General features: G+C 39.9%; 1 protein-coding gene across 1 annotated transcript in view; it reads right to left on the bottom strand.

The window, feature by feature from the left end:
- The window catches only part of LOC137322510 (beta-galactoside alpha-2,6-sialyltransferase 2-like), a 66,717-nt gene that overhangs the window by 9,330 nt on the left and 34,943 nt on the right, over nucleotides 1-22,444 (bottom strand). Inside the window, exon 4 of the mRNA XM_067985437.1 lies at nucleotides 8,517-8,691. Within this exon, the coding sequence (XP_067841538.1) occupies nucleotides 8,517-8,691 (175 nt within the window). The remainder of the gene's footprint in view (nucleotides 1-8,516; nucleotides 8,692-22,444) is intronic.

The raw sequence follows: 22,444 nt of genomic DNA, 5'->3' as shown, positions 1-22,444 counted from the left end.
TACCATTCAGGCAGTGAAGATTAAAATTGATGCATATAAAAGATCTCATGGTACTTTCTGAAGGTATCCTGGCCTATATTTCTCCCTCAGTCAACACCACAGAACAGATTAACAGTTTATCTATCTTGTTGTTTGTAGGACCTTGCTATGTGCAAATTGGCTGTTGTGTTTCACTTACAGAACAAAAGTGATTACATTTCAAAAGTAATTCAATGGCAGTAAAGCACTTTGGGATGTTCTGAGGATGTAAAAGGCGTTACATAAATACAAGTTCCTTCTTTAACAAGGGGTCTTGGGTTAAAACAGGTGAAAGGACAGATGTCAGAAAGAACTTCACACCAAGAACAGTTGACACTTGGAAAGGTCTTCAGGTAATGTAGTGAAGGCGAAAACCTTAAACTCGATCAAGAATCAGATGACATATGGAGGTCTTTATTCTGAATGGATCAGCTAAGATGGGCTCCCTCATCCATATCTAGTCTTTGAGCACCATTGTGGGTCAAGATAACAAGGCTGTTGGCTCTCTTGGGTGATTTGGGCAAGGTACCCTAGAGCTTCTGGTACCTACAGGACCATATACCACATACCAGAAGCAGTCAATGCTTCAGGAGTAGGGAAGGTAAGGTGAGAAAAATTGGCCAAAAAATGCTGACGGACATGTTTGGGAAAGAGGAAAAGAAAAACAACAAGTGGAAGAAGAATCATAAAGTAATTTAAACTTTCAACGTCACTACAATGAACTTTATTATTCCTCCCTTAGGTTGTATATTTGAGCTCATCTAGATCACACTGCCTTTAAAGAGAATTCTACACTAGGATATATGTTGTATTAATCGGTGATTCATGTTCAGGACTGCATCAATCGTTGTGGCGGGGGAGTAATCACTGATTTAAAATGTTGTTTGGTATTTGGCCATCATAGCTCTCTGAATGTCAGAACCAAGGAAACAAACCACAAAGGCTAGCTATAACTGTACAAATCAAATTGTAGCGATTGCTAATTTATATTATTAATTGAGATAACTGAACATAACTGCAGTGTGATGCCATTAGTAACCTGCAATATAATATAACACGAAAAGACTTTTTGGTAAGCGTTGCTGCTGTAATCTTCAGTAGTGTTTTTATAAAGCACTGTAAAACCCTTTATGGAATGATTTAATATCCACTAACAGTATTCCATGTGCACTGCTGTAAGGGGTTAAAAACTGACTTTTACTATTATCAGCCCTAACCTCAGCAAGTTGATGATGTTAAGTCAGCGTGCCACATGATCCTCAGCCAAAATGATGACTTACTGTCTCGCCACCAAGCGCGGGTGGAACTCTTGACATTGAATAAATATACAGCTTGAACACAGGCTCAGGGTAGAGAAACAAGACAGGAACTCCGAGCAACAACCAAGTTATGATCCCCACCCAGAGGACAACCGGGTAATATAATTCCTTATTCTCTAGAATTACCGCTTATAGACTTGTATGTATTAATCCTTGCTTGTGCTCAAAATAAAAGAACAATAACTGTAACCAATTAGTACTGGCCCGGATTTGTCTTACGTAACTGGTGACTTCAGCAGGACCTGACAATCTGTGCATTGCATTTGAGCAAAAGAAAGGTCCTAGGACTGACCGGGGAATGTCCCTAGTTGGTTAAGGAAGGAAACCTCAGGGAGTGTAGGAGGTCATACCACCTATCGGCCATTCAGTAACTATGGAAGTAAGAACAGAGTTAGATAAACCTTACAGAAGATACTAGAAAGAATTTGTGTTACAGATTTAGTGTCAGTACGGTAAAGTGGAGACGGAACATTTGAATCAACAGTACAGTGGATTCAGGGTCAAATAGATGACAAGGAGTTGAAGTTAGACCAAGGTAGACAGTTGTTAATCTATGCAGCTCATTTCAGCGCTTGGAGAAATGAGGAAAAATTAAAACAAGTAACACAAGAGAGTCAAAAAGACAAAAAAGAAAAAGAAATGTGAAGAATTAGAAAGTAGGAACCGAGATCTGACATGTATGATGACTCAGTTGCAGGCAGGAGCTGCTACTGCAGCTGCGCAGGGATTAGGAGCGCAGCAAATGAAATATAGAATTGATGAATTAATGAGAGAAAACAATGTCTTGAGACAACAATTAGAAGATGTGCGAGGAGCTCCTAGAGAAATGGTGAATAGACCTGCCGAGGAGGCAGATCACACCAAGTGTCAGCTGAAAATATATAAGTTGCAGGGCAAACTTGAACAACAGACAGCCCTTGTATCAGCTTTCACCACAGGAAGACCAAACTATGGGGTAGGAGAAGGAAATGGAGGAGATTATGTAAATTGGGATTCTTTGGGTAGAGAGGCAGCATGTTATAATAATCCTGATTGTGGAGATTGGGGAAGTCAGCCCCTAAGTGTGATAACAACCAGTGTGAGACATAACCCTCAAGGAGTGGTCATGGCACAATACAGTGAAAATAGACCCTGAGGCCAGATGGAACGGCTGCTCTGGCTAGAGAATTAGGGTCCATTAAAGATGGGAATGATCCTTTTGTACTCACTAGAGCCCGGGGAGATTTTAATCAGGGAATTGGAGAATACAGAGCTAAAAACTGTTTTGTTTGCAGCCCTTGATGGAGGCTTGAAACAGTGTCTCAGCCCCGTGGTTTATCAAGCTGTGAATGGGTCTGATGTATTGTTTGGAGAGATAGTGGATTTATTGGGAATAAACAGCCTAAATTTAATGCAGATTTGTGGCCAGACCATACAGGGACCAACAGAACATCCCACTGCAATGCTACTTCTCTGCATTTTCCCCACATTCTTATATTCTTCCTTTTAAATACTTGACCAATTCCCTTTTAAATGATATATTCTGTTCCAATACTCACTTGTGGCAAAGCATTCCATGTTCCAATAATTTTTTTAAAAAATTCAACTTCCCTCTCATTCTTCAAGTAAATCTCAAGTCCATGCCAGCTGGTCAATGTTTCAACGGGTTGCCACAATCTTTTAATTAGCTGAGACAGTTATGGATCATCTTGGTGTCTCCAAAGCTCTGAAGAGGTGCATGGTTGGGGGTGGAGGGGAGGGGGGGAGAGGACTACTGAGGAAAGCAGAAATTGGACAAGATTCCCATTGGGTGCGATTAGGGTTTAGCTGACAGTGATATTCCACAGTCAAATATCTTAGGCTTTCAAACAAAAAATTGCTACTTGGGTGAGGTACTGCATGATTGCTGGCTCAATTGAACCATATCCCCGCATGGGTCACTACCTTTTGAGAGGAAGGGAGAAAACCAGTACATTGAATCAAGATGGTTGCCCAATTTTGACGTTTCTCTCTTTCTACTTTTAAATTTTCTCCAGATATTGGAGGTATTTTTGTCTTGCCCCATTTTTAAAAAAAAATTTGTTCCTCCTCATTTTCCTGTGGGAAACCACCTGTCTTTTTGGTCAACATATGACTCTAATGTTTAAGATTTAAAACTAGTAACCCAGTGCTTTGCACCGAACAATTGGATGCAAGGCTATTCTATGCTGCCTCCCCATTGCATTTTTTAATGTTTGAGGTAAGGGTGGCACAACATTTTGCCATCATAGAATGTTACATCATGATGGTGAATAGCAGGGTTGAAAGTGTGTTTCTTGCCCTCTTTAGACAGGAATAGTGGGTGCCTGGAAGAGGAAGGATTGGGGGTTTAAATCCAGTGGTAGTAGATTGCTTATAACTGATAATAATATGATCGGGGTAATTACAACAGCAATACTGATACTCATACCAATAAGGGTAAAGTCAATCAGGGAATGTGACATCACAGTGGAAGGAGGAATTAAGACATCTGCCCCTCCCTCACCGGGGCTCAGGCTCTACTGCACTATGACCACAGGATATCGACACACTGCAATTTAAAGTGGCAATGACCACATACCATGTCACAGAAGGAAAAGGGGTATGTCTCTAGTGTACCTGTCTGGATTGTAGGATGCCAGTCATAAATGGGAAAAAGGTAACCAAGCTCGTCCTGATCTTCTGCGAGGCAAAGACCTGGCCGTCGGAATGGCAGCAAGTGGGAGACATTGGGGTTCTACATCAAGAAGAGGATAAGTTGTGTTGGCCCAGGTTCTGGCCCTACAACAACAGGACATATATCTGTCACTGTTCACGAAGATGGGTTCCGGCCTTTTATGCACAGCAAGATAAAATTCACTCCTGTTTGTGAAGTAAAGGGGTCCCAAGGAGCTGGAAAGCATTAAGAAACCAAAGAACCACGCTCAATCTCAGGTCTTCTCCCGGGAAACATTAGGTTGCCCTGCCTTGGAGAAAGGACCCACCAATAGACTGATTGCCTATGACTCTGGACAGATGTTATACAATGATGTATTCTATGAAATTTTCCCCATGATATTTAAGTTCAGTAATGTAAGCTTACCCACCCTGCTGTGTAATGAAAAGTATGTAACCTTCTATTGACACATGATTGCACATAAGCTTGAGGTCTTCTTGAACCTTAACTCGCAGAATTACAAAACCCATTCTTAAGGTTGGCTTCTTATGGTTTTGTGCTTGCTCAAGGTATTATGATAATTGTGCTATCGATTTTGATAATATGTGTTAAGCGTACTCTGAAGAAAGTCAGCTGAGAGCAAAATAGTTTGAAATTAGCAACTTTGCTTAAGAAATAATTGTGAGAGATTGGCCCCTGTAGTGCTGCATTCTCAAGGTGGGGATATTGTAAAGGGTCAAAAACTGACTTTTACTATTATCAGCCCTAACTTCCTCAGCAAGTTGATGATGTTAAGTCAGCGTGCCACATGATCCTCAGCTAAAATGGTGACTTACTGTCATGCTGCCAAGCGCGGGCGGGATTCTTGACAGTGAATAAATATATAGCTCGAACAAGGGTTCAGGGTAGAGGAACAAGATGGGAACTCACAGCAACAACCAAGTTACGATCCCTACCCAGAGGACAACCAGGTAATATAATTCCTTATTCTCTGTAAAATTACCACTTATACACTTTTATGTATTAATCCCTGCTTGTGCTCAAAATACAAAAGAAAAATCACTTAACCAATTGGTGTCAGGCCCGGATTTGTCTTACACTGCAGAATGGTGACAGCTTGTACTGGTCACCAAGGTTTAAGTTTATTTGCTTTTCAAAATGTGTAAATTTCCTACATGGTTCAATGTTTATTTCTGTAAAATTATTTTTTACCTAATTAAGGTTAGTGTTTATTAAAACCCTGCCTGTATTTTATAATCCAATGCAAATTATGAAGTTAGTACAACTACAGCACCATTGGCAATAGTTTGGCAGGTCGCTTGACTGACTTCTGGGCCATTATTCACAAATGATTTAAGCACAAATGAATTAGGTAATCTTTTCATGCAGCCTACAAAAAGACAGATAATAAACTGGTACTGATGTAACATCCCAATGAATAGACAATCTGTATCTGTGGAAAACACAAATTTTATATTTTACAATTTAATTATTTTATTCCTTTCTGGATTTTGATTTGAAGGCTTTTAAGCATGATGGATTTCTGCACAACAGACAACGTACACAAAAACAACGTACTGAGAAATCCACTCCATTTGACCAATATAGAGTGCACGCTCTCTTCTCTGTAGGGATACACCTTAAAGGACTCAGGTGCAGACTGGCAAGAACCAAGGCTTTGGGACCCTCCAAGAAGTGTAGCTGTACTAATAGACCATAACCACTATTGGTATGCTTCCTGCCTCTTGCCCAGTTAGGACCACCCTACCTGAAAGGGTATTCGCTTGCAGAGTTAGCAGATATCAAATGGGAGGAATCCATCATCCTAGTGATAAATTTACACCTCCAGATCCCATCAAGGATCCAGGCCAGTTGGTCAGTCACCAACAGTGCCCTGGAATACTATGGACCGGCCTGATTTAGCTATTGGATTACAGATTCTGCCATAGAGGATTGGGTCAGGTTAAATCTCCCCTTATAAGCAGTCATTCCATCTTGGAACCAATGCAAGCCCAAAGATACCCCAGCTAACAAGGAATAAGTGTAAACAATTTTACAACACCAAGTTATAGTCCAGCAATTTTATTTTAAATTCACAAGCTTTCGGAGATTTTCTCCTTCCTCAGGCAAATGTTTCAAGAGCTCCTTGAAGCCTACGCATTTATACATATTGAACACCATGTATTGTTCAATATGTATAAATGCGTAGGCTTCAAGGAGCTCTTGAAACATTTGCCTGAGGAAGGAGAAAATCTCCGAAAGCTTGTGAATTTAAAATAAAATTGCTGGACTATAACTTGGTGTTGTAAAATTGTTTACAATTGTCAACCCCAGTCCATCACCGGCATCTCCACATCAAGGAATAAGTGAGCAGTAGAATTGATGCAATTTAGCCCCATTAGATTGAACAAAGCAATTTACACCTTCAGTTTGCTATTGTGTTGAACGCATAATTACTTCTGAAGAACACAGCTCGTTATGAGTTCTGATGAAGGGTTACACCTGAAACGTTAACTTTTTTCCTTTCTCCACAGATGCTGCCAGACCTGCTGAGTGTTTCCAGCATGTTTTGTTTTTGTTACAGCTCATTATGCTGTGGAGTGTAGAGACGTGCAGGTACCACTGGCACTGCTTCTTAAATGGGCTTCACATACAACACTTCCCTCCATACAAGGATATTTTCCCTTGGCTCCAAAGAATAGCATTATATTGAGGGATAACTGTGATTTGTTCCTCAGCCCACACTAGAATACGCTGAGTTATTTTCTTCAAGAGACCTCCACACTGGACTTAGTCTAAGGCTGAAAGGAAAATATCATTACAGAAAACACAACAAGGCAACGCTACATTCTGTTCAAAAGCAAAATACTGCGGATGCTGGAAATCTGAAATAAAAACAGAAAATGCTGGAAAAGCTCAGCAAGTGAGGCAGCATCTGTGGAGAAAGAAACAGAGTTAACGTTTCAGGTCGAAGACCTTTCGTCAGAACTGGGTTGTCAGCTACATTCTATTTGTTACTTTTACTTGACTACTCTGATTATTTACCATCTTGCTTAAAAGGTAGTGTTGTATTATGGTGAATATTCACAGTCATTTTGTTCACTTAATTATAAACCATAGAACCATTGAAATTTACAGCACAGAAGGAGGCAATTTCACCCACCATGTGTACGCTGGCTCTTTACTAGAGCAATCAAAAAGTAATCCCACTGCTCTACTCTTTCCCCATAGCATTCTATCTTGCTCTGCTTCAAATAGCTAAACAACTTTCCCTTAAAAGATGCAATGGTCTCTGCCTCAACCATTACCTGTGGCAAAGCATTCTATGCTGCAACAGCCTTGCACTTAAATGGATTTCTTCTAACCTCTTTCCTCACTCTTCAGTGATAATTCTAAATTGACAACCCTTGTCACTGACACCCCAACCAGAAGAACTAGTCTTTCCCTATTCACTCTATCAAAACTCATAATTTAAAAAAATCTCTATTAAATCTCCTCATAGCCTCTCTGCCTCAATGTAAATAGCCTCAATATCTCGAGTCTCTCTTCATAACTATAGTTTCTCTTCCCTGGCATCATCTTGGTGAATCTACACTATGCTCTGGTTTTAATATAATTTCTATAATGGGGTACCCAAAACTACACACAGTACTCTAATTATGGCCAAACTAATATTTTGTATAAAATCATTGTTACTTTTTTACTCTTGCACTCTATGCCCCTATGTATAATACCAAAAATGCTGTTAGGTTTTTTTTGAATTGGCTTCATCTAACTGCACTCGCACTTTTAGAGAATTATGTATTTCATCCCTTAGGTCTCTCTGTTCATCCACATCCTTCAGTGACTTACCATATACTCCCATTCCTTGTTTTTTACCTCACACTTATCTACATTAAATTTCATTTGGCATCTCCCTGCACATTCTGTTAATCTTTCTTCCTGAAGTCTTTTACAGTTCCTCTTCACTGTTGGCCGAACCTCATAATTTTGTTTTATCAGCAAATTTTGAGATTGTGTTCCTTATACCCAAGTCCAAATCATGTGTATATATACCGAGAAAGAAAGTGGAGCCAGCACTGCCCCAGTGGCACACCACTGCTAACCCTTTTCCAGTCTGAGCAACAGCCATTTATCCTAACTCTTTGTTTCCTGTCCATCAGCCAACTTTCTATTCATTTTGTTCTTTCCTGAACAAAGGTGCAACATCAGCTACTTTCCAGTCCTATGGCACAATTTGCATATTTAAGGACAATTGAAAAATTGTGGTTAGAACCTCTGATATCTCCTCTCTGACTTCTTTCAATAGTGCTTGCCATTATGGCCTGGTGACTTATCCACTTTAAGTTCCTCTGACTTTTCAGAACAAATTATTTTTCTTCCATATCCACCCACATTCTCATTTTCACCATCGTTTATAAAAACTAAGTCTGTGCAGTTTGCAAAGAAACAAGTTGGAGTTTCCATTAGTCCTTTATTACAGTTAAATTGTATGATACATTGGAAAAGAGGAAAGATATACTTACCAATGAAGCCAGAGGAGGGAGGGTTTGGCTGTATTTTTTCCTGAGTGTTTTCCTGGATTATATCCCAAAGCTGCCAAACAAATTTTGGATGAAGAATGTAGAAGGGCTGGTCAGGATTCTTTCTTCTATATCGCAAATAGGGTGTGAACAGGTTGTAATCTGGTTTCCTGTACCACTGCGGAGCACAGAATGCACATTAAAAGGGGATCAAAATGCTCACTTTCAATGCTACAGCATAATTCCAAAAAGAAACTGGAGTCTTCCTTTGCATTCTCATCATTTATAAAACTGCCAAAGTGATTAATTCTTTAGATGTAAATCTAGAACTGCAGATAAAATAGCAATTCCTATTGGTCTTGTAAACAGATCTTCATGACATGGACAAATCTCAGCTAAAAGTTATTGTGATTTATGCTAATCATCATAAATGGTAAAAAATACATACATTTTAGCTATTTCTATAAAATCAACTAATATTTGTGCCTGCCCTGCACAAATTTTTCATTTTTATACAGTTGTGCCAAAAGTAGATGAGTTTAAAATGGGCAACACTTCTTCATACTCACATCAACAGAAGAAAATGCCACACAAGATAGATTTGATCCTTATTAAGAGATACTGACTTGTAAAGTTCAAGAACAGATGAAGGGAAACACTCTGTTGAGAAAGCTTGGCTGATATGTTGTCCATTTACCTCAAATTACTCTTCTCCATCAGGATAACATACTTTTGTGTACCAGTTTTATGCGATAATTATGTTTGCCTTTCAGCATGCATCCTTATTTATGGGGAGAAATTTTTAATCTGCCTCACTTGTGCCACCTGGCTGCACACCCTGAAGTGCACCAACATCCTTCAAAACTCTGCACCACTGTGCATTTGTACAACATGCATAAATGCCATGTACTGCATGCAGTGAAGTCCTGAGTTTTAGAAAAAGGCAATGTCAAAGATGTGCAACCAGTATAATCAGGTCCACGTACGTGAAGTGTCACAGTGTTCCAGTAAGTCTACTCTTGATTTGGTGTTTTTGTCATTACAGCCATGTAAATACAGTACTAAAAATGAAATGTGGCTCTTCACACCAGAGCTATGCGGAGGTAAACAGATAATAACATTTGCAGAATAGTAGGAATTCTCAGAGTTCCACCTTTACCTGTTACAGTGGCAAATGTACCCTACAAAATTTCTCCTTAGATTAGGCTTGGGACAGTAGTGTCCAGTGGATATAGGCTCCACTACAATGACTCTGTTTCCAGCATTTAATGGGGAGTAGGAGGGGAATGGAAAGGTGATGGGAAGAGAAATTAGAGATATGGGGGGGAGCAAGGACAGGGAAACTACTTGAGCAGTGGGGGTAGGGCGATCTCTAAAACATTGCTGGGAGGGTGGGAGTGGGTCGTATACAACAGATTTCCATTCCCACCTCTGCTAGGAGGTTAAAAACAATGAAGATTTTACAACCAGAGGGAGGAAGTAGGGGTGTTAATAATTCTTTAAAATCTAAAAATAAGCAAATATTTCAAAAGTGAATTTGAAAGAAAAAATGATCTTCTTTCATACCGAAAAAAATTGTGGAGGTGGGATTGAGGCTGCAAATGGAAGTGAGAACTCTGCATTTGCAGCTGTGCAGGGACATAGAATGGCCAGACTCTGCTACTACATGCAGGCTGGTCGTGGTTTATTTTTAATTCTGGCTTCTAACTGATTTAACAGTCAAACTGTTACTCACATTAGAGTGTTACTAATGCTAGTCAAGATTTAACATTTAAAAGTTCCTATCATCGTGCCACCCAAAGGCACAACAGGTATTGTAAGTAAATATTTATTATATATTAGAAATGGTACCTGGGTCACAACATTCAATTTCAAAATGCATTGAAAGCTCATATGTCAACCTGGTCTTACGGATAATTCCACTGTAAGCGTTCACACTTACATGCAACACTCGTAATCCTATGATCAGGGTTTTCCATGTTAAGCTCTGCTAATATTTGATACCAAAATGCCTTATCTGGGGGACAAACCTGGTGTCCATTCAGAAATGATGAAATCTTGCCAGTACGGCTAGGCATCTCTCTGTTTTATTTAAACATCAAGGCTTCTTCAACCTTGAAGTATCAGAATCTCCTCACTGTTTAAAAATTCAGGGCCCTTTTTAAAAAAAAATCAGGTTTTATTAAAAATAATAAAATTAGGACCTGTGTGGTTTGTAAAATATCAGAACCTCTTCAAAATTAGAAAAATTGGGGCCATCACATTCATTGAAAAATTGGAGACTATTATTGGGAAAATCATGATGCCCTGCCATTAAGGTTCCATTAACGTATTATTCCAAACCCACCTAACCACTGAGCTAATTTACCAACTCCCCCCTACTAAGGTAGTTCCTGCAGCTCACCCCCCCCCCCATTCCTTTCCTCCCTTTGGTTCACCCCTTCCTTCTTCTCCTCCCCTCTCCCCCTTTCTCGCTACCTGATGATGTCTTGGTCCAATTATCCCCTTGCCCTCTGACCCAGCTTGGCTTGAAGACAACATCATAGAAAGAAAGAGAACGAACTTACATTTATATAGTACCTTTCATGACCTCAGGACATCCCGAAGTGCTTTACAGCAAATTAAACACTTTTGAAGTGTTGTCACTATTGTAATGCAGGAAATGCCTTGGGAGATTAACCAGTGATCGAAAAAGATCATAAAGGCAGTTGACATAGCATTTTGAAATGGAATGCTGTGACTCACTTACCATTTTTAATATATAATAGAAAGATTGATCGAGTGTATGTTTATTCTTTTTTATATCTTCTTGGAAATATCATTAGTTGTTTCTATAATTGCTTCCCATCCTCCTTTGATCAGCTTATTGGGAAGGCAATCTCCAGAAATATAAGGAATTAAAGGAAGTCAGATATCTGGCAAGTCTTAAAATGGAAATTAAAACCACTTTGAGGTTCTGAAATTTGCTAAAGTTTTCAGTAGGGCAGCCATTGCAATCAGTGATATCCTGAGGGCTCAAGTTGCTTGCGTTAAAGGTTTCAGGCAGTCCAAGAATCCATGAATCAAAGGGTTTTGTTCTGACAAGTAATGAAAAGTAAAGTAGCAAACAAATGTCAAGACAAACTAAAAGCAGTGAAGGACAACGGTCGTAAAAGTCACAAAATGCAGGAAAAATGGGTACAAATGCAGTACCATGAGTTGGAACAGAACAACATTGTGAAAGAAATGACTAGAAAGGTGAAAGATTGGCAAAAAGCGTTCCAGTCACAGAGCTTGAAAATTACCACTTCTAGTGCATGAAGCAGTCAGTGATATATCACAACCACAAGAGACACAAACAGAATCTGATATTACAAAGAGCGAGATCAAATCTTTGGTCAAAATCTCAAGAGCATATAGAGTATACACAAATCTCTCACTGAGCTAATATCTAACAAATGATAAAAAAAATGGTACAGGGCATGCGGAGGGTTGCAATTGGAGCAGTGTCCTATTCACCAGATCCACGCTGCACGTACACTCGACGCCATTTTAACAGGTGCTTCTTCGGCAGCGTGCAAGGCCCACGCCCCAGGCGGGTGAGAGCCTCATTGACATCCAAAAGCCGACATTTGATGATGTATTTCAGACCCCGACAATATTTTAACTTGCAACAGCGTATTCGGTGCCAAGTACTGGTATCGTCAGGAACACCGGGCCTCATGGAGCCTCAGGCCCAGAAAAGGGTCAGAAGGATGAGTAAAATTTTATTTTTTAAAGGTTTCCTTGTGGGCAAGGAGGAGCAGGAGAGCTCCTCCAGGCCCCACAAGGAAACCTATGGTTCCTCTCCCCTGGGTTTTCACCTCCCCTGCCCCGACCGTCATCGCCTACCGCTCCCCCCCTCCCCCCACTACACCACCCCCCTCCACATCTCAATCCACTTACTTGACTGTCAGGGACCGTTCCCGCAGGTCCCCGGCTGTGGCCTCCTGCTGCACTCCCCCAACTCTCGTCTGCCAGCCTCACATTATTGACCCCGGGTTCAGACGGGCACGAGCCCGGTGTATTTAAATGAGGCCCAGGAGTTAAAATGGCCTAGGCCTCACGTTGGCAAGCCAGGCCCACGCTCGCCGCTTGCTCAGGGTTATATTTTCAGACAATTTCTTTTTCGTTTTCCTTGATACATGTGATTTTTGTTCAGAATTGTCCCAGTACTCCTCCAACCCAGCTGCTTCCATCTCCCTCAACAGAGTAAGCCTATCTCATCTGTCACTGTCTTATGGGCAGCCTGTGAAACAGAGTCAAGCTGCATGTTGACAGGAACTTGCAGCTGCAGTCTTCTCATCCTGCTTACACTGAAAAAAAACAGCTCTTATTCTTTTAGGAATTACATTTTTTTTAAAGTATTAATTGACAATATTATCCATTTCATCATGTATTGTCTGAGTACTAACTAAAGAATGACTTTCCTCTCAAATACAAGAAGAAAACCCTTTCAGACCATTTTATATTTAAAATTCCTCCCGTCCCCTCCTCTCAATGTACACAATCTAACAAAACAAACTTTTACACAAGTTAGCACTCCAAAACTGATCAGCCTTTGTGCTAGCAGATCGCTAATCATTAAGCAGATCAGCTTTTGTTTTACTTAAAGTTAAACCCAGTACTTCAGACTTAGTATTTTACAAGTTCTTAAATTACTTTATGCTGAATATCTTGATGTATTAGTTATACTAACCTTATACTAATATGCTTTCAAATTTCTAGATGTTTCCTTTGTTACAGCTATTTTAAACAGGCTGAGGACATGAATCGCATTTGAAACCATTACTTGAGGGTATACCGCTTCACAGTGACTGAGTGCATTAACCAGTAAAGAAAAAGAAATTGATTATTTAATACGAAGTAATCCTTCTGCCATAACTGGAAATTTGGAACATAAATCTTAAGGATTTCAATTATTTCATACTGTGGATCCCGGCCAACTCCATCAACTGAAATGCTGCTGCAGCTATTCTCCTGTATGCACTAGAAAGCATCAACTAACAATCATGAATACTTATTAGTAACTGATTTGATAGCTTATAACAGGAGCATTTATTTCAATTTAACTTTTAAAAATCCTGTTTACTTTGTAAATATGGTCATTTTTGAGATTAAATGTAGAATGATAACTAGAAAAATAAAAATTGTAGAGGAATCAATTCCTGGGATGCCACACCTCAGATTTCTCCTGGTCTGCATATTTTCCATGATTCTGGTTCTCCGCTTGCTATGAGATGATATAGTTGTAACAAGAATACACAAGTAGCCATTTTTAAAATGCTAAAAGCATAACGAACTTCTATTATTGGCACTGGCATATTGAGATATGTTTGTAGAAGACAGCTGATATGTAGAGCGGGGGTAGTGGAACATGACATGATGAATGGGACCCCTGAGTAGAGATAAATTCTTGAAGGGGAAATAACTCTGTGGTTTTCCTTCAAATGCCCCATTTGGATGACTTTCTATTTATTTCTATATGGAAGTTGAATGAATAAGAAAGAATACACCTCAATAGATTAAGATTTGTTAAGAATAACATGAAATATAATCTACTACCCAAGTAATTATATGCTGCTTTGTGATGGGTTTACTTAATGCTTTTTAGTAAATAAAAGAAACTACTGCCTAGAGTAGTGGAGCGAGCCTTTGGCTTAGTGGTAATATTCCCACCTCTGTCAGAAGATGCAGGATTTGAATCCCACTCCAGTCAGTCCCAGCATGACATGCTGCAAGTTCTGGGTTGACATTCAACGGAATACTTGTGTCCAGCGAATGTTGATGACCCCCGCATTGGGAGTTGATAAAACCCTCCAGTCGTATAGGTCTAACCACCCTATCGGCTGGTATAAAGGTGGTTACGACCGTGGAAGGAGTGTTCGTGTCAGACTATTAATCAGTCTGCAAATCCTTCCACTATTTTCCAAGGGAAAAGTATGAAGACACAAATAACAAATAGAACTAGATTCATGAATAATCATGCCTCTTTCTTTAAAGAACAGCATGACTTCATCAATGAAGTGATACTTTAGGGAAGAAACACTTGACTGAAGGTAAAATTCTGAGCATCATAATTTCATGAGACAAATCAAATTTAGGTATAATTGTTTCACATAAACCTAGATGTGATTCGAGGGTTTCCCTATCTGATGCTTGGAAGGACAGTGGGCCAAAACTGAATTCTCTCATGGGCTCCGTGATTTGCAGACATTTTTTTAATGTCTGCAAATCATGATTTATATGACTTGTGAGCACTAAAAAAACGTTTGCAAATCATACTTTGAGCAGTAATAACAGAACTTTGAGCAGTAATAACAGAAAACAGTGTAATAGTTTTGATAGTAAGAAATCTAAAGACCACGTGGCTAATTTTCAGGTTGGATGCACAGCAGGCAGGAAGTGGGCAGAACAATCGCATCACCTGCCCGATGGCACCAGCGGGAGGCACTGACCAGCTCACTGATCAGGGAGAAGGGGAAAGCAATCCCGGGGTGGGGGGTGGTGGGTGGTGGCAGTGACCACATGGGCAGCAGCTCTGCCTGACCCCATAAATATCATTAAAAAAAACTTACCTGTACTGTTTCCGGAGTAGCCTCCAGTGTTCCCTTTAAGGATCGCTGGTTAGGCCACTCTACATCCAGCACCAATGGGCGGAGCATGCGCAGCGCACACTCCACCCATTTGTAGCTGGAAATTGCATCAAAGTCCTACAAACAACCTCAGACCCTGATTTAAATATTAAATGAGGCTCCCACTTGTTTCTATGTGGGAGCGCTGGCTGCCTATTTTAAGGCCCACTCATAAATCGAGTCAGGAGGGCCTCGGGCAGCCAGCCGACGTTGGGTTTTATTTTAAATTTTTATTTGCCTACAGCCCTGTTTTCCAGCACCAATGGGGCAGAACGCAGAAGAAAATTGCACCCCCCACCCCACATCAACAAAATGATCAGACATGACCTTGAAGAGCAAGATTCAATTCACAGACAGCAGTGTCTGAGCAATGGTTTCTCATTTTCCAAACACTTTTTGTGAATGTGTGTAGCAATGGATATTCTCCAACTAAACTTCCTGTTCAACAAACTGGGTGATAGACTGAACATAGGAACATAGAATGACTGCAAATAAATGAGGACAGCTGAATGTCACAGTTCTTATTTCTATTCATTATCCTGGGTTTAATCAATGAACCTTTTCCAGTCAGCTTTGTAACCTTTTAAAGTGAATGCTTTCAGTAATGCTTATATGATAGACACTGAAGGAAGAAAGCCATATAAAGCTAACCTCACAAGGGCCAAGCTATCAAATCGAGGTCCTGAGAGGAACTATAGTAGATCTGGCTTCCATTTGCTATCCTGTCATTCACATTATTTATAAAAATATAAGAAATCTTCTTGTAATGTTATAACATTTATGATGACACTAAGTTATGTGGCCAGATAACAGGTTTAAGAGAGATCCATAGCATTCAAGGGAATCTGGACCAATTAAGCAGATGAAGGGGTTTTATTCTGCAATGTATATTAGCAACAGTGGAAAAGGCAAAGGCTCTAAATATGATTATTGACCATTGCACTCCATTCCTCACACTCACTGGCTCAGAACAGGGACATCACAGCTGCGTTTCAGACTGCAGACAATCCATGAGTAGTGCCACAGGAGATCGGCTAGTATTTGATTATGAAAGGTAATAAGAATAGGTTTAGAAAAGATAATCATCCTGCATTGCTGAGGTTCAAGAATTGTCATCAGTGCAAAGCAACCAACCAGGGTTAAATACTGGTGCTGAACAGAGACGGATATTCTGGAATGTCACTAAATTATCTTTGGGATCAGAGAGAAATTGTGCAGAATTTAATTCCAGAGGAATAATCATGGAAGGGGAGATTTTCAACTGCCGGCCACCTATTTTCGCCTGAAAAATATGTGATTGGCAGAGGAAAATTTTGTGTAGACCTTGGACACCCATTTGCCGGATTGATTCAATTTTCAGGCAGGCTTTTAAATGGGTATCCAGTATTCCGGTCCAAAACAGGCAGGAGGCGATTTTAAATATGCAAATCGGAGTCCTACGCCAGCTGTAGGGCTGTAATTGTAATTTTCATGGAGAAATGGGCAAAGCATGCTCATGCTGGTCCCATTTTTTCTAGGCGTTGAGTGATCTAACCAACGGGCCTTAAAGGGACCTCTGGAGGTTGCTCACATAAGTTTTTGCTTTTTTGTTAATTGTTTGTGCCATGAATGGTGTCAATGTAATTTGCAATGATATCTTCCTGTTGTGCCAGTTTATATGTCACTTGTGACCCCCTAGCCTCTTACAGCTCCTTTGTGATTTCCTAATGGAAATATGATGGCTGGTTGCAGGATACCATTGCAAACCTGCTGGGATTCTGCTGGCCCTAGACCTCTCTTGGCTATGCACTGACAGTGACTCCATGTGAACCAGCTATATCCAGGATTATGGTGGTTGACTGCTGTTGCCAGCTTTGAGCCACCTCCTCCTTCGCAGCAAGTACTTTTGGTTGGGGGTGGGGGGTATCAGTCCCTTTAAGAGTCTGTCTTCTTTGTCTGAGCTCATGCGGAAAGATTTGCTCCTTCTGGCAAATGAAAATGGATTTTCTTAGTCAATAAGGACTGCATCTGCAGCAATGTGACCAGTGATCAGCCAACTTTACTTTCTCTATGCTGCTCCAGGTACTTAACTAGCTCCTAATTGCAGCACACAGATACTTTAGAGGATTTAGTGCTGCTCCCTTCTAGCCCACAGTGCAGGAGAGAATTCCCATAGCACCAACTCACAGACTGAAAGCAGGAACATTGTGGGTAAACCAGCACGGGAGATCTCTCCCAAGAATTTTATTAACCAGTAGTTTGCCCATGATTTGCACACAAACAAGTAGTTCCAGGCTAAGTTTTTGACACCTTAATTGGCAATGTTGCAAAATATTTGCACAATATTAAATATAGATTAAAACATTCAGTAGCAAACCACCCACATCTTCAGTTCTTGCTAAATGTTTTATGAAAAGAAAATTAACGTATATGTGCACTCAAATTATCATCTTGCTACCAGATTATCCTGCAGATGCTAATATCACAACACAATTTGCCTTGTTTGGGGTGGTGATCATCCAATTATATACATTATTTAATATTAAACACCATTCCAACAGAATCTGCACATTAGTTAAATCATCAATTACAGCCTGTTTTAGGGATGCATAAGACTGGAATTAATCTTTTTTTGATGTTAAAAATGTGCTGTTAAATGGGGGAAGAGTTTATTTCCTCCTGCTGTCTCACACTGGAAATGCTTAAACATATCAACCTTTCGCCTAAATAGCATTCTGCTTTGGGTCGTAAATGCCATGAGGACTTCATTATCAGACTGTAAGATATGGTATCTAATGGACTCAAATTGCAGTGATTATAGCAACAACTTGATTATAAAGCACTTTTACCGTAGGAAAACATTTCAAAGTGCTTTGCAGTGGTGCAATTTTAAAAATGATTGATTATTTAAAGAAAATAATTACATTAAAAGCTACACAATTTAAAACTGGCATTAAAATACAGCATACTTTGACAAAACATTAGTTCTGAATTTCCGTCGTAATTCTCCTGATTGCCAACTGTTAATTTGGTGGGAGATCAGTGGAACCCCTGGAGTAAACAGCTGAAAAGGGTCATTTACACCAGTTCTCCAGGGCTTCCTCTGATCTTACAGTGGGAGATTGGGGCTGCCATCATAGAAATTCAAGGTCATTATATGACATTTTAATTGCAAGGCAAGTGCGATAAGTGAAAGTTTGAGGTTAAATTTACCTTCACCACTTGGATAGTAAATTGGTGAAGTGGATCTCCTTCCCCTTATAGAACCCGCCCGATTTTCATTTCCATTGAAATCAAGTATCAGTTCTACCTCTTATTAGTGAACAAGATTCTATTGGTGAGTGAGGTTGGCAGGTCAATCAAGAGTGCCCTGGAGTACTGCAGATCTGCCTGGGTCAGGTAACAGATTACTGAGTCTATCACAGACAACTTGGTTCCAAATTTCCATCATAAGACATGACACAATGTGATTGACTTTCCTAACGCCCTGAAGGCAACTAGGGATCAGCAATAAATACTGTTTTGCCAGTGTCACCCACATCCCAAGAACAAATAATAAAATGCAGATATTTTCTGACAGACAGACAACCAGGTTGGTTTTTGCAACCACCAGACAGACTCCAGACTTCAAACACTAACCAGGTCCCAGATTGTGACCACCACCCTCAAATTGCTATCTAAAAAACTTTTAATAATCACATACAGTTTACCTGCTGGTTTATATAGTCTCCTTCTAACAATCAAGGTTGTTTTTCATGCCAAAATAATTTGAATTATCCAATAATTTGAATTAAGCAATATAAATAACACAGCAAAGTGAAAACTTAGTGCTAACAAAATTGAATTATCAGATAATTTGAATTAAATGTTTGAGGAATAGTTTGTATATCTTAATGAAGGCTAACAATCTGTGTCCACCCACACGCATGTTTCAGCTGCTGCTCCAGACCAAAGAATTTTTGCCTCTCTGCTGACCATCTTCTAGTCATGCCCTTCATCTCCTGTCTCCCATCTCCTCATCCTGGTCAGTATCACATAGACTCACGAATTTCCTCCACTTTCTTGCATTGTGTCCCTCTTGATTGCTCCTTTTTGGTCTATCCCACTGCTGTCTTAGGCTTGAGTCCCTTTTGTTCAAGCCCATGGATTCCTTCTGGCCCTTCCCTCTGAGCCATCATGCCCCCTGTCACACCAACTATAAGCCATGCAGGCTGCCCCATTCCCTTCAACTGGCACAAATCTCACTCACTGTACTCCACAGGGATTAACGTCTCCAACTTTCTCTCCATCACTCTTTCCGTAACTCCCCTCTGATCCCCATTATCCATCCACTTTATATTGTCCTGTAAAACATCCACTGGAAGACCTTAATCTGTAGTTTCAATCTTGCCCTGTCCAGAACTCCTTTGGCATCTTCTCCATATTTCAGTACCTCACTCTCTACCACCCCTCCCATTTCTCTTTCAAGGTCCACATTGTCTATTATAACATCCCCCAGTGACTTCCTCACCAAAATCTCATCCCTGCTGTCTTTACTAAATCTCTGCACTGAGCAACTACTCATTCTCTGCAATTTCAACTTGCATCTTGATCTGCCCTCCATCCTCTCATCCAACTTCTCCACCATCTAGTCCTCACTGAAACTCAAACTACACATTTACAGTTCCACCCATTCCAATGCTATGCCCTCAACCTCATCATCATGCAAGGACTATATACCTTTGAGGTCATGCTCACAGACAAGATCATTTATGACTGCCACTCATCTCCCTTACTATCCTTAACCCTCTGGCTACATCCAGAGTACAGTCACACCTCAGGACAGCACAAGTGCAATCAGGGGAGAGTGTGACTGTTAGTCAGCAGGGTAGTGGGAACCTAGGAGAGGTAGAGAAGGAGGTCATACCTGTGAGGATAAGGATGAAGGCTGCAGGAACAATGCCAAGAATGCTAACCATGGCACTGTGGAGCATGAGGCAGTCCAAAATGGGGGAGGGATCAGAATGGAAAGGTTGTAGTCAAAGGGGATTCTATAATTAGGGGGATAGATAGCGTCCTCTGCAGTCGTGACCGAGCGTCCAGGAGGGTGTGTTGCCTACCTGGTGCAAGGCTAAAGGACATCTCGGAGCAACTGGAGAGGAACTTGGAAAGGGAGGGGGAGGATGCAGTTGTTGTGGTTCATGTCAACACCAATGACATAAGGAAGAACAAGGAGGAGGTCCTGCAAAGGGAATATCATAAACTAGGAACTAAATTAAAAAGCAAAGCCTCACGAGTGATAATCTTAGGATTATTACCCCAGCCATGTGCTAATTGGCAAAGGGATATCCGTGGCTGAAAGACTGGTGTGGGAAAGAGGGGTTCCATTTCATGGGACACTGGAGCTGTACCACTGGGATGGGCTCCACCTGTACCAGAATTGGACCAGAGTCCTAGTGGAAAGAATAAATAGGATAGTGGAAAAGGCTTTAAACTAGCAAGATGGGGGGAGGGATCTGGTAGTAATAACAAAAGCCTAAAGATAAAAGAAACAGGAGATGAGTGTAAAGGTCAGACCAGGGTAAGGAATAAAGATAACATAAACGATCAAGGAACAAATACATTTATAAAACAGAAGTACAAAGGACAGTTAAAAATAAAGTAAAAGGAACAACTATTAAAGATGAATTAAACAGCCTGTACAGCAATGTCCAAAATAAGACAGGGAAACTGGAGGCAATAATCCACAGAGAGAAACCAGATGTAGTAGGAATAACTGAAACATGGCTACATAAAGAATAGGACTGGCAACTAAATAATGCAGGTTATAACATAATCAGAAAAGATAGGGAAGGAAGAAATGGGGGGGAGGTGGTGGGGTAGCTGTACTAATTAGAAATAACATAATGACAGTAGAAAAAGGGACATAACTAACAGAAGAATCGAAACAGAGTCCATATGAAATAAAAGATATGAAGGGATCGATCACACTAATAGGGGTATACTATAGACCATCTAATAGCGGAAAGGAGATGGAGAAAGAAATATGTAAGCAAATATGTGAAATGAGTAAAGGACATAGAATAATAATCAAGGGAGATTTTAACTACCCCCAAATAAACTGGCAAGAAGAGGTAGGTAAAGGAGTACAGAGAATGGAGTTTTTCCAATGTGTGCAGGTCTCCTTTCTTACCCAATATGTAAAAAGCCCAATAAGTGAGGAAGCACTGCTGGATCTAGTAATGGGAAATGAACCAGAACAAATTAGAGAAGTAAATGTAGAGGAAAATCTAGGCAATAGTGATCACAACATAATGAGGTTGAAGATAAAGATTGAGAAGGACATAAGTGAGACAAAGACCAAGTAATAAATTGGAAAAAAAACTGATTTTATGGGGATGAGAAAGGAACTAGGGAAAATAAACAGGAAAAATTTACTGACAAACAAAGAAATAGAACAGTAGTAGGAAAATTTAAAATGGTGATCAATAGAGTCCAAGAGCAATATATTCCACTAAAAAGCAAGAACAAACTAGCCAGTAATGACACACCACAGATGAATCCAGAAATAAGGGCAAAATTGAAATTAAAGAAAAAGCCATACACTAAAGTACATAGATAATAAAGAAAAGGATGACAAAAGGAAATATGAAAAGGTTAGGAAAGAAGTCAAAAAAAACAATTAGGCAGGCAAAGAGAAACTACAATATTAAATTATCAAGGAATATAAAAAGAAATAGTATTCTATAGACACATAAATAACAAACAAAAATCAGGATAGGGATAGGAACACCAAGGGATACACACGATAAACTCATAAGTAATGACAGTGAAATGGCAGGAATATTAAATAATTATTTTGCCTCAGTATTTACCAGACTAATATGGTGGGCATGGCATTAGAAGAAGAGATCAAAAAAGATCTCTTAAAGACATTTAAGATAGAAAGGGGGGAGATAATTGATAAACTAATCAAACTTAGAGAGGATAAAATCCCTGATCTGGATGGATTGCATCTGCACAGTCAAAGAAGTTAGGAAAGAGATAGCAGAGGCACTATTACAGATATATAAAAATTCATTAGAAAAGGGAATGGTGTCAAAGGACTGGCGGACAGCTAATGTGGCTCCTATATTTAAAAAGGGAGATAGAACTAGTCCAGGAACTATAGACCCATTAGCTTAATGTTGGTGGTAGAAAAAATAATGGAATCTTTACTCAAAGATGTAATAGAAAAACATCCAGAAACCAAAAATATAATAAAGAATAGTCAGCATGGATTTCAAAAGGGAAGATCATGCTTGACCAACCTTATTGAAT

This window comes from Heptranchias perlo, chromosome 6, assembly GCF_035084215.1.
Source record: "Heptranchias perlo isolate sHepPer1 chromosome 6, sHepPer1.hap1, whole genome shotgun sequence".
Classification (NCBI taxonomy): domain Eukaryota; kingdom Metazoa; phylum Chordata; class Chondrichthyes; order Hexanchiformes; family Hexanchidae; genus Heptranchias; species Heptranchias perlo.
Note: the sequence above shows the minus strand (reverse complement) of the source record. Positions and strands in the feature narration are given on the sequence as shown.